This window comes from Acanthochromis polyacanthus, chromosome 17 (genome assembly GCF_021347895.1).
Source record: "Acanthochromis polyacanthus isolate Apoly-LR-REF ecotype Palm Island chromosome 17, KAUST_Apoly_ChrSc, whole genome shotgun sequence".
Taxonomy (NCBI): Eukaryota; Metazoa; Chordata; class Actinopteri; family Pomacentridae; genus Acanthochromis; species Acanthochromis polyacanthus.
In genome coordinates this window covers 28,605,432-28,621,145 of record NC_067129.1, presented here as the reverse complement: position 1 = coordinate 28,621,145, position 15,714 = coordinate 28,605,432, and the positions used below count along the sequence as shown (strand labels likewise).

At 40.6% G+C, this 15,714-nt stretch overlaps 1 protein-coding gene and 1 long non-coding RNA gene across 8 annotated transcripts in view; one reads left to right on the top strand and one right to left on the bottom strand.

The window, feature by feature from the left end:
- Positions 1–3,165, bottom strand: part of LOC127530708 (uncharacterized) — a 61,908-nt gene extending 58,743 nt beyond the window's left edge. Inside the window, exon 1 of the long non-coding RNA XR_007937391.1 lies at positions 2,192–3,165. This is a non-coding gene — a long non-coding RNA (uncharacterized LOC127530708). The remainder of the gene's footprint in view (positions 1–2,191) is intronic.
- Positions 1–15,714, top strand: part of LOC110972632 (NLR family CARD domain-containing protein 3-like) — a 204,578-nt gene that overhangs the window by 162,790 nt on the left and 26,074 nt on the right. For 2 of the 7 annotated variants that reach the window (XM_051937944.1, XM_051937951.1), the window contains exons 2-5: positions 8,704–8,808; positions 9,305–9,513; positions 9,633–11,520; positions 13,337–13,510. In XM_051937944.1, coding sequence (XP_051793904.1) covers positions 8,741–8,808; positions 9,305–9,513; positions 9,633–11,520; positions 13,337–13,510 — 2,339 coding nt within the window. In that variant the 5' untranslated portion in view covers positions 8,704–8,740. Of the gene's footprint in view, positions 1–8,700; positions 8,809–9,304; positions 9,514–9,632; positions 11,521–13,336; positions 13,511–15,714 lie in introns of all 7 variants that reach the window. The other 5 variants (XM_051937947.1, XM_051937948.1, XM_051937950.1 and 2 more) reach the window with 3 other exon arrangements.

Below are 15,714 nucleotides of genomic sequence, written 5' to 3'. Positions count from 1 at the left end.
AAACCGTGTACATTGGAGCACACATCTGTGTGTGTGTGTGTGTGTGTGTGTGTGTTTGTGTGTGTGTGTTTGTGTGTGTGTGTGTGTGTGTGTGTGTGTGTGTGTATGTGTAATTATAGGGGCTGTGGGGACCAAATGTCCCCACAACGATAGGAATATCCAAGCAAACATCACTTGTGGGGACCTCATTTTGGTCCCCACAAGTTTAAACAGTGTTTTCTTGGCCATGTTGTTGTTACTGAAAAAAGTAAAAGTGCAAAAACGTTTCTTTAGGGTTAGGCATTGTTTTGGTTAGGGTTTGGTTAAGGTTAGGGTAAGGGTTAGATATGAATGGGAGTCAATGGTAAGTCCCCACAATGATAGAAAACCACAGTGTGTGTGTGTGTGTGTGTGTGTGTGTGTGTGTGTGTGTGTGTGTGTGTGTGTGTGTCTGTGTGTGTGTGTGTGTGTGTGTGTGTGTGTGTGTTTGTGTGTGTGTGTGTGTGTGTGTGTGTGTGTCTGTGTGTGTGTGTGTGTGTGTGTGTTTGTGTGTGTGTGTTTGTGTGTGTGTGTGTGTGTGTGTGTGTCTGTGTGTGTGTGTTTGTGTGTGTGTGTGTGTGTGTGTGTGTGTGTGTGTGTGTGTGTGTGTGTGTTTGTGTGTGTGTGTGTGTGTGTGTGTGTGTCTGTGTGTGTGTGTGTGTGTGTGTGTGTGTGTGTCTGTGTGTGTGTGTTTGTGTGTGTGTGTGTGTGTGTGTGTGTGTGTGTGTGTGTCTGTGTGCGTGCGTGTGTGTGTGTGTGTGTGTGTGTCTGTGTGCGTGTGTGTGTGTGTGTGTGTGTGTGTGTGTCTGTGTGCGTGTGTGTGTGTGTATGTGAATTATAATGGAAAATGTTTAAGTTGAGTGAAGTGAGAAAATAAATGATTTTTTGTGACAAGAACAGTGTGTTTATTTTGCAGTGTGTAATATTTTCCAACTAATTAATTTACAGTATAAAAATAATACAGTAATGCTTGTTACAGTAATGTCATGTCACTGTGACTGCATTTACAGTAAGATAATTAATTCTGTAAATAACAACATAGGTACTGTGAGTAAGATTACTGTAAATTATTCTACAGCAGCTTACGTGCCAATTGCTGCCAGCTCGGTACTGTACATTTTACAGTAAGCTTTTTACAGTGTAAAATAGATCAAAGTAACCTGTGACTTGATCTTAAAGTGCTGAACAAAACACCTGAGTGTTTTTGCAGAAGTAAATATACCCAAGAGCATGATAACAAAACAAAGTTTTTGAATTTAAGATGAAATATTAGAACATTTCAGCAATTTACAGAATACAAATTCTGACCTGCAGCTGATAAAAGCTTCACAGTGAAAACATTTATCAGAAACTCCACCTACACCTGCCTACAAGGACAATTAACAAAGGAACAATGGATTTATTAGTGGATGATGTCCATTGAGCTCCACAGCTCTCTTTGAAACATCAGAGTCACTATAGCATCAATCAACAACAAAACAACAAGGAAAGTATGACGTCGCTGAAGAGGAACTAAAACCGTTGATGGCTGGAACAGCTGGAGTTTGTTTTTGAGTGTCATGAATTTGGCTGTTGGTTTTGGGTGCAGTGAGTCTAGTCCAACAGAAAGTCTTTGGAAGACCTCAAATGTCTTCGAGAGTTTAGATGCTCCAGGTTTAGGGCATATGTTAATCCAAGACCAGGAAGCAGTGGAACACCCTCGATGAGAATACCAGCAGGGTTAACAAACTCAGAGTTTTCACTAAACCTGCTTTGTGAAACAGGCCCATGATCCGTTGGAAGTTGATGTCAGGTTGCAGAGTGTGCAGTAAGTTTCAGGATGTTTGTGTCAGTGCAGGATTATATTTCCGTTGATTTTCTATTTCCAGCTGCAGTCAAAGTTGTTGAGCTTCTCTACCTGCAGCACATTGAGCTGATGAGAACAAAGTGTCCTGGAAACATGTCAGCTGAAGCCTTGGAGCCCAGAGAGAGTTTGTTTTTCTGTTTTCATCACATCATGTTGAGGTGACAAACTGAAGATGAATCCAGTTTAGTCCTCAAAGGTCCAGCAGCAGCTCTGATTGGACCAGAACCCGACCGCTGATCCATCATGGCAGCAGCAGCTCTGATTGGACCGGAACCCGACCACTGATCCATCATGGCAGCAGCAGCTCTGATTGGACCAGAACCCGACCGCTGATCCATCATGGCAGCAGCAGCTCTGATTGGACCAGAACCAGACCTCTGATCCATCATGGCAGCAGCAGCTCTGATTGGACCAGAACCAGACCTCTGATCCATCATGGCAGCAGCAGCTCTGATTGGACCAGAACCAGACCTCTGATCCATCATGGCAGCAGCAGCTCGTCCACATGGCTCATTCTGCCTCAGTTCACTGAATGCTCCACGTCTGAGCCTCTCCAACTTCACTGATGTGTTTTAAGGTGTGAACATTGAGCTGATCTCCTGTAAAATCTGGGCTCAAAGGCAACATTAATTTTTGAGTCAAGAATTCTTAAGGAAGAAGATCATGAGGACTTTCTATGAGATTTTCTTCATATCAGTGTGTGGATGGATGTCTGAAATAATAATGATAAATAACATATCTGCAGTCCTGAAGTTTAATCTTCTCATTGATGTGAACGTCTGGTCTTCAAAGGTTCAACCTGCTGTGATAGAAGAATACAAACCAGTTCTATGAAGGTGAAAGTTTGGTCCAAACATCTCAGTGTTTTTGTCTATTCTGATTCTCCACCAACCACAAAACATTTATTTTCACCCTGAGATGATGACTTATTTTCCTCTTTCTGGCACCAAGAGAAGCTTTAAAAATGTAGAGTTTGGTTCCAGTCAGAGGAACTTGATGAGAAAATCTAGTAAATGAGGTTTTCTGCATATCTGTCCAATATCAGGACGATGACTGAGCAGGTTTGATCATGAAACCACTCCGATAGTGTCCCAGCTGGAAGAGTTCCATCATATTATTGGTTAGATTTACTGTAATTCAGCATCATGCAGCAAACAGAGGCTGCTTCATGAACACAGACTCTGATTCTGAGCTGAAAGTCCACATTTTATTCTCTCTGACTGATATCTGCTCACTTGGACTCTCAGTTCCAGGTTTTCATCCATTCATCTGTTTCTGGGAATCTGACATCATGATGTTTTAGTTTTGTGCTTCTACTAGCATCACCTCACTGTTGGTAATAATTCAGTCTGAGCTTTTTAAAACATCTGGATGAAACATAATCCTGCCTCATCTTGTAGAGAACAATAAGAGAATTTAAGCCTTTAAATAAAGTCTGTCTTTGCTTCTGTTAGAGCTGATCGTTGTCAGGACTTTATTTCACCTTGTTTTGTTCCAGTAAAATATCCGAGGGATGAACACCAACAACAGTCCATAAACTGCTCTGTTACAGCTCAGCTGACTCTGTTTGTGTTTTTATTCACATATTTATCATGTGTCATTTACTGTGGACTTATTTGTTCTTCTCTGTCATTCATTCCAAGCAGCTTATTTACAGACGCTGCAGTTTTGTCATGTGTGCAAAATCTGAAATGCCCTCTGGTGGTCATTGTTTGTAACTACAGGTTTCTATTGTATTTTTCAGTCTGTTGCAGTAAAATGTCATTTGTACCTGGATGATGACTGTTAGGATGATAACAGGCCAGACTCTGAGCAGCTTTCTCTTATTTAGTCCTGATATGTGATGATGTTGTGAGCAGCATCAAGAGAACTCCTCGGTTCAGGAGTCTGAGTTGTCTCCATGAGAAAAGCAAAGCTGTGCTGTATGAAGGACAGATACTCTGATCAGTTTGTGTTGAATGTTTTTATCTGGATCAGATCTCTGGACATGAGCCTGGTGTCGGAGCTCTGCCCTTTCAGCTCAAATATTCACTCTGCATTTCTCTTCTTTATTATTCATCGTGACTATTTTTCTCCTTCCATAAATCACACAGACAAATTCTGTTGCACCATGACTGTTTTTGCTGCGGCTCATCCAGACTTTCCACAACAAATCTCTTCACAGGAAGTACCACATTAAAGGAAGTTGTCTGGTTGACATCTTGTTAGTGACATTTATTGATAGAGCACCTTCCTCAGGTACAGAATCACAAAGTGCTTGACAGTAATAATAATTATAACAAACATAATACATTGATAAAACAGGAGTAAGAGCTCAGAAACAGTGAAGTAAAACATATATGAACAAACCAAATGAGAAAAGCCCTCAGAGAGCAGTACTCCACCAAGGCTGCTCAGTCTTTGGATCATTTCCGGTGAATGAAATCTTTAATAAAAAATGACCTTGCTCTGAGCACAGACGTGTGTTATACATGTGATACCCAATAACATGACCTAAGTATGTAGCAGGTGGTGGGAATTGATGGGACTCAGAAACACCCTTGTATCATTTCTGATGGATAAGTCCTGATAAGTCCACAGCGGTCAGTTTTTAGTAGGATCACAATCAGCTGATGTCGTGTTCACTGGTTGTCATGGTTACAGTGACACCATGCCGCTATCTGGCAATGATACAGAAATCTTTAACAAATGTATGGATCCAGACTATAAGCTGCATCACTGATAAAATCTAATCACTTGGTCCTTGTGTCATTTCTGAGCTTCCCTCAACATTTCATCCAAATCCATCAGTCCGTTTATGAGTAATGATGAGAACAGACAGACAGACAAACGTACGCTGATCGTCACATAACTCCACTGCATTCCTTGGCGGTGTAATAAAACAGAGCAGCTACAGGTCAACCAGAAGCCTGTCTGAATAAAAACGATGCCCCCCCCCCCCCCCCCCCCCGCCCCCCCCCCGCCCCCCCACAACAAGCCTGACCTCCTCAGTGCCCCTCAAACTCAGAGTTTAGTCTGAAGGAAAAATGGCCGGCTTGTGATCATTCATGGCTAAATGCAACAAAAAATAAAAATCCCACGTTTTCTAGTGGGACTCATTAAGGAGACGGACCGAGTCTCTTTTGGATCTGCTGAGCGGGATTCTCTGACAAGACAAGGCATCCGGCAGAAAAACTACAGAGAAGTCTGCGACAAACAAGAAAAAAAGGTGAAAAATAGTTGAAATCTTCCTTTATCTCCGTGTTCTGCTTCACTTGTGTCGTTCAAACAGCCGTTTATTGAAACATCTATTGTGATGTCTGATGTTAGAAAAGCTGTTGTTTTTACTTCACGCATTGCTCCATCATAAAGAGAAAAAAGGACATCAGTCACTACTTTGAAAACAACAAAGTGGCTGCTGGAAATCCTGTGAGTGTGCAGAGAAGCAGAGACGGTGAAGAGGGACAGAATGAGCAGGAAGCTGATGGAGAGAGTGGTGAGGGTCAGAGTACAGGAGCTCACATCCACATCCAGGATCCTGACATGGCAGCAGAGAGTGAGACAGAGACAGATCAGGAGCTGTGAGCTTCCACAGACGCTGCAGCATCAGGTTTGTCTGACGGAGAATCAATCTCTGCCTGAATGGAAATCAGTCCACGCATCACTTCATACCATGTTTAGCACTGAAATTCATCACAATTCCATCCAATGTGCCTTTGATCTTTACACTCAGATATTTTGATATGATTTTAATTTCTTGTCTTGGTTTTTATTCCACAGATGTCAGCAAATGTCCAAATGACTCACCAGTGCAGCCAGTTTTGAAGCTGTACCCGAGGACTCAGGTGTTGGAGCCGGAAAAGGAGTTTTAAAGCAGCCTGGTACAAGATCCACCCCTGGCTTGAATATTCCCAAAGTTCAAACTCTGCATATTGCTACGCCTGCAGACATTTTAGTCCCCTAACAGCAGCTCACTGACAGTATCTGACTCTCCTTCTGGGTTCAACAACTGGAAGAATTCCACTTCCAAAGATGCAGGATTTGCAGTTCATGCCTGGTCTGACGGACACAAACAAGCCATGACTGCATGGATGGACTATCAGAAGGCTGCTAAAACAAATTCAACACTGTTCAATTCCCTCATCAAGGAAGACAAGAAACAAGCTGAAGAAAATCTGGACTCTATTCAAACAGTTGGTGAAGTGCTGCTACTTCCAGCCACACAAAACAGAGAGCAAGAGGACACAATGAATGTGTAAATGCAGAAAATAAAGAGAATTTCATTGCAATCCTAGAAACAAGAGCCAGTCATGGTAAAGCTGAATGAGCAAAAACAAACAGTAAACTAAATAAAACAGTTTAAAATAATACTTTACTAGATAATATATTAAATTCTTAGCTTGAAGTAATAAATATCTGTAAAATATGTCATTTGGTTCATCAAGTAAAGGAAGCAGAAAGTGAGAATAAATGTTTAGCTAAACACAGCAAACCGTTAGCTAAAACGACAAATGATGAGCTAAAGGTCGTCAATAATCATTAGTTAGCAGAATGATGGAGGAAACAGCTGAAAGTAAAACGTCATTTTCTAGATAATGGACTAAACTGTAGAGCTAAATAATAGAAATAAATAGGATGAATGTTTAGCTGAAAGTAGAAAACAATCAGCTAAAATAGCAAATGATGACTTTAACAGAGTAAATGCTAAATATTAGAGTAAATGATGAGATAAAATAATGAAATAATTTGCTAAATAACAGATTAAATGGTTAGCTAAAAGAATTATATAGTTAACTATTTTTAAATTGGTTAGCTAAACAAAGACAGTAAACAACAAGAATAAATGACGAGCTAAAAGTAATAAATACCTTCATTTTAAACTGACATCAAGGTTTTGTAGTATATAATTTCATAACTACTAAAAAATAGATGTTAGCTGAATTAAGAATTAAACATTTAGCTAAAAATGTCTAAAAATGATATAATTGTAAGTTGTATACTTCCCGAAATAATTCATTTCTGATTAGCTAAAAGAAAAGAATTCTAAAGTTATGGATAAACTGTGAGGTAAAAGTAGTGAGTGGTTAGCTGGAATAATAAATGGTGAGCTAATAAAAAGCTAACATGAAGGATTAAATAAAGGCTGAGCAATAAAACAGGAAAAGGTTCATAATTCATTACATTGTTGCTAAAAGTAGCTGAATAATCTGTTGGCTGCTTACTAAGCTAAATATTTCATTCTGTTGTGAGTTAAAGTAATAAATAGCTGAAGCAAAAGACAACATAATAGTTTAACAATAAATAACTTAAAATACATGTAAAACAGATCAATTACCTAAAAATAGTGGAATAAGCAGTTTTATATCTTTAAATATTAAGTTTAATAAATGTTGGACTACGTTGTAATTAAATATCAGTGAATTCCAATCAATAAGTTTGTGTTAAATCATTAATACTTGTTAAACTAACGGATAAACAGTTGAAGTCGTTGTGGAGGGAAATGTGAAGAAAACACGTCTGAAAGCTTCAATTGTGGCTGTAAGAGGAGATCATGTAAATTCAACATGATCTAAACAAAGAAATGCTGTAAAATGTAGGATGAGCTGCTAAAAAGTTCACTTTCTGATGCTTTCATTGACATTTTTATCTCCTGAAGACTGACAACACAAACTGACAAGAAGCAACAACACAGAAAGTTTAGAGAATGAAGAAAAGTCACACAAAGAGGAGCACTTGAAGCGGATAAAACTTAGTGTTTTGATCAAACTCAGACGCTTTTCTAGCCTCCTTTAACTCAGTCTGCTGTGAATGTTTCACCTCCAGTAGAATAAGAGACCTGAGCTGTCAGAAATACTCTGTAAGCATCAGCAGGATTTAAAAACTAAACCCAACGAAGAAATATCAGCTTCCAATAAGTCATAAAGTTCACTGCCGATCATTGATCAAGACTTTATGGAGCAGCTTGAAACTAAATCTATTTATTCATGAATAAACTGAGGCTGTGAGGAGTCATTAATGTTCAGCTACAGGTCTGCCCACATCTACCTGGAGTCACCTGTAGTCATGTGACTTCAAGGAAATATGGGAGGAGCAGCTCTGAGTGACTCCAGAGCAGAAAGAGGAAATGAAGAGTTCAGACTCCATTTTACAGTCGACAGAGGAGGACAGCAAGGTGAGAGTTAGTTCATTGTTCTTCTGCTGTCAGAAAACCTTCTTCCTGTTCTTGGTGTTTTTACATCACAGGAGTGTTTTAATACTGACAGCTGAGGAAGCTTTTATCTGGTCAATGATCTTTACTTTCTTTAATGCTTCACTTCCTCTTCTACGTGTTAAAACTTGAAGAAGGAAACACTGCTGGGGTTCTCCTTGATAAACTGGGATCTGAAAGTATTTCCAACACTTTGTATGACAGTTTTCCAACATAAATGAAGAGTTTGACGTGTCAGAGATCAGCTGTAGACGTGGTTAGAGCAACAACATCTGGATTTATGATCAGAGGTGAAATAGAACGAGGAAAGAAGGAAAGAGGAAACACAACTGTTCAGTTTTCTCTCTGAGGACTTTTTCAGAGTTCACTTCTGTGGACAAAGATCCTGAATAAAGACGAATGTGAACTTGTGTGTTCCTTTGACTTTTCTTCTTTCCTGAGCTCTGACAGTTTTCTTACAAAGTAAGAAAACTGCCTCTAACTTGTTAATGTGTCTCCTTTATAGTTACATCTGATGTATGTTGTTGATTTTAGTCAGTAGATTAAAATTAACTCTGAAAAGGTTTTTGTGACACAAGTAGAAATCATTTGTCCTGTTTTCATCTCAGAATTGATCAGTGATTGATGAGAGAACAAACATGTGTTTCAGTAGACAGAGAGAAGAATCTGCAGCCTCCAGCTGTGTGTCCATGAAGAGTGACCGGTCCAAAGATGATCCTCTATTCTTCAGTAAAGAAGCTGAACCCTCAGACACAAAGTAAGAAAGTGTTTGTGCTGTAAAGTGAGCTGATGGAAGATGAAGGTTTTAGGATGAAGGAAGATGCTCTGCTGAAACAGTCACACAGTGGTCAGAATGCAGAACTCTTTCAGACTGAGATGATCCTGGTCTGGGTTTTAGAAGCAGAACTTCTGATGGTGTTTCTGTGGTAAACTCAGACAGAACAGGAGCCTCACTTTATATACACTATCGGGCAGTCTCCGCCGCAGCCGTGCATCCCCACGGTCTCGTCGGTCAGAGAGCAGAGGGCGCACCTCTGAGTCTTGACCTGAAGAGGGCGCCATTTGCTATGTAACGTAACACCATCAGAATGTCAATGGATGCTTACTCAGCTGCGTGCTTATGAAGGGAATTGTATTTAATGATTTTTTTCCCCTTCATCATGTCGCCCCCTTGAGTTTGCCGCCCAAGGCGGCCGCCTAGTTGACTTGTGCAAAAAACCGCCACTGAATGTGATGAATAAATGTGTTGACAGAGTGATGAAGAGGAGGGGAGTTTGTGTGGAGGAGCAGCCGTCCTGCTGTGCTCGGTGTCAGGACGTCCTGAAGGATCCAGTCTCTAGCAGCTGTGGACACTGGTTCTGCAGACAGTGCATCAGCTCATACTGGGACCAGTCTGCTCCATCAGGACACTCCTCCTGTCCCCAGTGTGGAGAAAGATCCAGAAGCAGCAGCTGTGGACAAAGTAAGACTGAACATCTGCTGGTGGACTGATGTGTGGAAACTGAGCTTGTTGTTGTGTTGTCCAGACATGAAAGATGTTTGTGTTTGCTGAGTCTGATTGTTTGTCTGGTCTGTGAGCAGGTGTTGGTCTGCAGGAGGTTCTGCAGGAACATAAGATGAGTCTGAGGAGGAGATGTGAACATGTGACTGAAGGAAGTGATGAAGCAGGAGGTGAAACCCTCCTCAACAGGATCTACACTGAGCTCTACATCACAGAGGGACACAGTGGAGAGGCTGATGTCCAACATGAGGTGGAGCAGCTGGAGACAACTTCCAAGAAGAGCCTCCATGACACTCCCATCAGGTGCCAGGACATCTTTAAAGCCTTACCTGAGCAGCAGAGAGCCATCAGAGTGGTCCTGACCAACGGCGTGGCTGGCGTGGGAAAAACCTTCTCAGTGCTGAAGTTCACTCTGGACTGGGCAGAGGGCGGAGAAAACCAAGACGTCAGTGTGGTGGTGGTGCTTCCGTTCAGGGAGCTGAACTTGATCAGAGATGAGCAGCACAGTCTTCTCACGCTGCTCCATGTTTTCCATCCAACATTACAGAAGGTGACGGCAGAGCAGCTGGCTGTCTGTAAACTTTTGTTCATCTTTGACGGTCTGGATGAAAGCAGACTTTCACTGGATTTCACCAACAGGAAGGTTGTGTCTGACGTCAGCCAGAAGTCATCGCTGGACGTTCTGCTGGTCAACCTCATGGAGGGGAATCTGCTTCCCTCGGCTCTGGTCTGGATCACTTCCCGCCCTGCGGCAGCCAATCAGATCCCTCCTAAACGTGTGGACAGGTTCACAGAAGTACGAGGCTTCACCGACGTCCAGAAGGAGGAGTACTTCAGGAGGAGGATCAGTGATGAAGAGCGCTCCAGCACAATCATCTCCCACATGAAGACATCCAGGAACCTCCACATCATGTGTCGACTCCCAATGTTCTGCTGGATCACTGCTGCAGTTCTGGAGCACATGTTGACCACAGAGCAGAGAGGAGAGCTGCCCCAGACCATGACTGAGATGTTCTCACACTTCCTGCTGGTTCAGACACAGAGGAAGAAGAACAAGTACCATGAGGGACCTGAGACGAGTCCACAGGAGCTGACGGAGGCTGACAGGGAAGTTCTTCTGAAGCTGGGGAGGCTGGCCTTTGAACATCTGGAGAAAGGAAACATCATGTTCTACCAAGAAGACCTGGAGCAGTGTGGTCTGGATGTGACAGAGGCCTCGGTATTCTCAGGAGTTTGTACCCAGATCTTCAGAAGAGAGTGTGAGATGTTCCAGAAACCAGTCTACTGCTTTGTTCATCTGAGCGTTCAGGAGTTTCTGGCTGCAGTCTACATGTTCCACTGTTACACCAACAGGAACACTGAGGTGTTGGAGAAGTTCCTGGGTGAAGAACGGAATGATCTTTATCTTAAAGATGTTGATGATTATTTTAATTTATTTGATGATGAGGAGGAGGATGATGATGATGATAAGGTGAAGGAGGAGGAAAACACAGACATCTCATCCCTGGATGTTTTCCTGGACAGAGTCATGGATAAATCCCTCAGAAGTAGAAATGGTCACCTGGACCTGTTTGTTCGTTTCCTTCATGGCCTCTGTCTGGAGTCCAACCAGAGACTCTTAGGAGGTCTGCTGGGTCAGACAAAGAACTGTCCAGAAATGATCCAGAGAGTCATCAAGAACCTGAAGGAGATGACGAGCAGTGATAAAATGTCTCCAGACAGAAGCATCAACATCTTCCACTGTCTGATGGAGATGAAGGATCTCTCAGTACATCAGGAGATCCAAGAGTTCCTGCAGTCAGAGAACAGATCAGAGAAGGAACTCTCTGAGATCCAGTGCTCAGCTCTGGCCTACATGCTGCAGATGTCAGAGGAGGTTCTGGATGAGTTGGACCTGAACAACTACAGAACATCAGAGGAGGGAAAACTGAGACTGATTCCAGCTGTGAGGAACTGCAGAAAGGCTCGGTGAGTCCAGATGTGATGAACATGATCAGTCAGAGTAGATCAGTAGTTCAGTTCTTCACATGTTCTCACGAGAACATCTCATTCTTCTTCATGTCCACTTGTTTATTTCAAACATCATGTCAGCTGTGTTTAGTCTCAGATGTTCTTCAGCTGCTTCAAACTCTGTGAAAATGTCGATTTTTCATTTTCATGAGTTTAAAGCTGATAAATGCATGAAGACAGTTTTTCTGTTTCATTCTAATAATTGTTCCATCAGAAAGTTTATTCTTCTGAGCTTCTTCCTTTGGCTGATGGAGGAAACATGCAGATCTGCTGAAACTCATGAACAACTGTAGAGGTTCTTTATGTGGAAGCATTTTCCAGTTTTCAGTGAAGCAGTAAAGTTATTTTCACATGAGGAGGTTCTGAAATCTTTTCTGATCAGACAAACAGCTTTGACCTGATTTCTCTCTTTAGAGTTTAAAATAAGATCTGGATCATTTACAAACAACATTTTTAAGTCTGGAAAAATGAATTTGATGAATTTATTGCTGTCACTGTTAAGAATGGATTTTTATTGAGTTCTTTGTTTTTACTTCATCATTATTCCTGCTTTCTTTGCTGACTCTTTATTTCTTCTTTTTTGAGTGTCATGTGTCCGTTGAGTTTTTCTGCCTTTAAAGGACTTAGAAGTTGTTTCTGAAACGTGCTGGATAGAAAAATGAATGTGATGATTTAAAGTGAGTTTCTAAGTTGAGCTGAAGCAGCTGCTGTGGCCACATGTGACAATGATGAGATGATGTTGATGCTGGAACAGTGATTTGGTTTCTCAGGTGGAGAATAATCCTGAGATCAGTGAAGTGATTGAATCTCTTGTCCAACAGTTTCCATCTCAAGCTTGTTAACGTGGACATGAGGCTCCATAAACTACTGATCAGACAAAGACTGATGCTGCAAAGTGTGTTGAACTGAGTCATGGAGCATTTTACTGATTTAGTGTTTGATATCTTTCTTGAAATTTTAACAATATAAAAAGAACTAAAAATATCAATTAAAAAACCCACCCCCATAAAACAAACTGACCAATCCCTACTGCCACTTACAGAAAAGAAAACACTGTTTAAAACAGGAGACATTCAGACCATCAGTAAACAAATCAACCACACTACTGAGCCTTCAGCTGTTGGTTTTAAAGAGGGAAGTCGTGTTCCAGAGTCCAGATGTGACATCTTTCCTGATGTCCAGTTCCTCACAGAGAAACTCTGGTGTTTTGTGTGTTGTTGCTGCAGAGAAGAGTGGAATCAGGAAATGCTCAGAGGTGTGAATATATCGGAGCAGAATGCTACAAGTCAGACTGTTTTCAGAGATGTGATGGACACAAAGCTTAGAGTTGTGTTTTTGACGCTACAAACTCTGATAACACATTTGTGAGACAATATGGTAGAAATAATTCAACTTTACTGGTTTGTTCTTTGTGTTTGTGCTCAACAAGTTTTCCAGAATCTCACTAAAGAACGTTGAGGACTAAAGTTGACTCAGTGGTCTGTCATCACATCAGAATATTTCCTGATGTTCATATTCATGGTGTTCAGGTGTGATCAGTTTGGTTTGTGTCGCGTTTGACAGCAGACTGTAAATGTTGAGTGATGGAGGTGAAGCTGACAGCAGCAGGTCCACAGCAGAGACATCATCATCTTTCTACTGGAACTGTTGACTGAACTCAACTCAGTCACAATATCCTGAGTCCAGTAAAAACAGGACAGAAAATGTTCTCAGCAGGAAATATCAAGTGTCCTCTCTCATAACAACATGTTTTATCATTTATGTCTCATTACAGACTTTCTGGCTGTAAACTCTCAGAGAGTCACTGTGAAGTCGTGGCCTCAGCTCTGAAGTCCAACCCCTCCCATCTGATAGAAATGGACTTAAGTAGAAACTACCTGAAGGATTCATCAGTGAAACGTCTTTGTGACGGACTGCAGAGCCCAAACTGTAAACTGAAGACTCTCAGGTCAGTTCACTGACTGTTGGTGGAATTTATTCAGTTCAGATTCTTAACTGTAGTTTTAAGTTTTGGTTTATAAATGTTCAGGATTTTTCTGCAACAGTCTGAAGACATTTTATTTTCTGGAGCCGTCTGTGAATGAATCCCCTGATGAGCTGACTGCAGAGTTCCAGATGGAGGACAGAATCCACAGTCCTGCTGTGTGTCTGAATGTAAAGCTGATGTGAAAGTGATGTGAGGCTTCAGCAGTGTGACTTCCACACATCCAGTCAGTATGTTTGTGTTTCCACACAACCCGGTCTCACAAGGATTCATGAAACTGTCACGTAAATTAATCTATGGTTTCGTGCGCACCAACACGATTTTCTCATGTTTTTCGTGTTGCTCACAACGAAATTCACACCAATGTATTTCAAGCGGAGGACTTTTCGTGCCACTCAGAACGTATTTCAAACGAATGGGTAATTATATTTTTAATGTAAAAGCGTTGCGAATCCAACGCTATATTTTGCATTACATCGTCCCATATTTATAATGTAATGCAGGGGTCGGCAATTAGATGTGGCTTCGGGCCAAAATTTGTGTAAACATCATTCGGCCTTTTGACCGAAGGGCCGGTGCGCTGGTATTTATTAAATAATTTTGTATAGTGGGTATCTGATGCCCATATAGCTCAGCAAGTTAAGCAGGTGACTCCTGTACAGGAGCTGGTCTCCAACGCGGGTTTGATTCCGGTCTGCTGTATTATAATATTAGGGAAATTTTTCATACACAAATGCAGATTTCTAAAATGTAAACCTATTTTTAATATGTTCCATAAAGAAATGTCTCTATTCTTCTCATCACGGAAACATATGAAAAAACGGACTGCTGTAAAACTTTTTAACATGACTGAAGATATCAAGCTCATGGACAACCCCTAACCCATTGGACACTCATGCGGACAGACTCCTGTTTCAATTTTTTTTAAAAAACATAACGTGCAGCACTTCGGCACCTTTCTTCTTCGGTGGTGTCTGTGTAAAACAATGTCCAACATGCAAACAGCACACCTAGCGCCATGAAGCACAAAATGCAGGTGTAAATCAATGGGGTGCTGAACATAGTAATATTCATAGCGGGAATAATAGATAATAATAATGATAATAGGTAATAGAATATTCTGAAATTAAGCTCGACTGTAGACAGGTATTTTGCAAACACTGTAAACACACACACACACTAATATATGTTAGAGAAGCAGATAATTGCAGTAAAGTCAATTATTTTAATAATTTGAAGAGACAATATATGATTACGCTATATATACATATATAAACAAAATACTGACTAATGAACACATATTTCTATATAAAACAATAGATATATAATATCATTTTCTGACATATCTTTTTAAATATATATGTATGAATTATATTGATAGTCTATATGTGATTTATATAATAATTTTCTCTGATATATAACTTTTATCTATTATATATATATATATATATATATATATATATATATATGTGTGTGTGTGTGTGTGTGTGTGTGTGAATGATGTTGATATTCCATCTATGATTTATATCACTTCTATCTATTGTTTTATATAAAAATATGTGCTCATTAGTCAGTATTTTGTTTATATATGTATATATATGGGTAACTTGCTGAGCTATATGGGCATCAGATACCCACTATACAAAATTATTTAATAAATACCAGCGCAAGTGCTGCACGTTATGTTTTTAAAAAAAAATTGAAACAGGAGTCTGTCCGCATGAGTGTCCAATGGGTTAGGGGTTGTCCATGAGCTTGATATCTTCAGTCATGTTAAAAAGTTTTACAGCAGTCCGTTTTTTCATATGTTTCCGTGATGAGAAGAATAGAGACATTTCTTTATGGAACATATTAAAAATAGGTTTACATTTTAGAAATCTGCATTTGTGTATGAAAAATTTCCCTAATATTATAATACAGCAGACCGGAATCAAACCCGCGTTGGAGACCAGCTCCTGTACAGGAGTCACCTGCTTAACTTGCTGAGCTATATGGGCATCAGATACCCACTATACAAAATTATTTAATAAATACCAGCGCACCGGCCCTTCGGTCAAACGGCCGAATGATGTTTACACAAATTTTGGCCCGAAGCCACATCTAATTGCCGACCCCTGCATTACATTATAAATATGGGACGATGTAATGCAAAATATAGCGTTGGATTC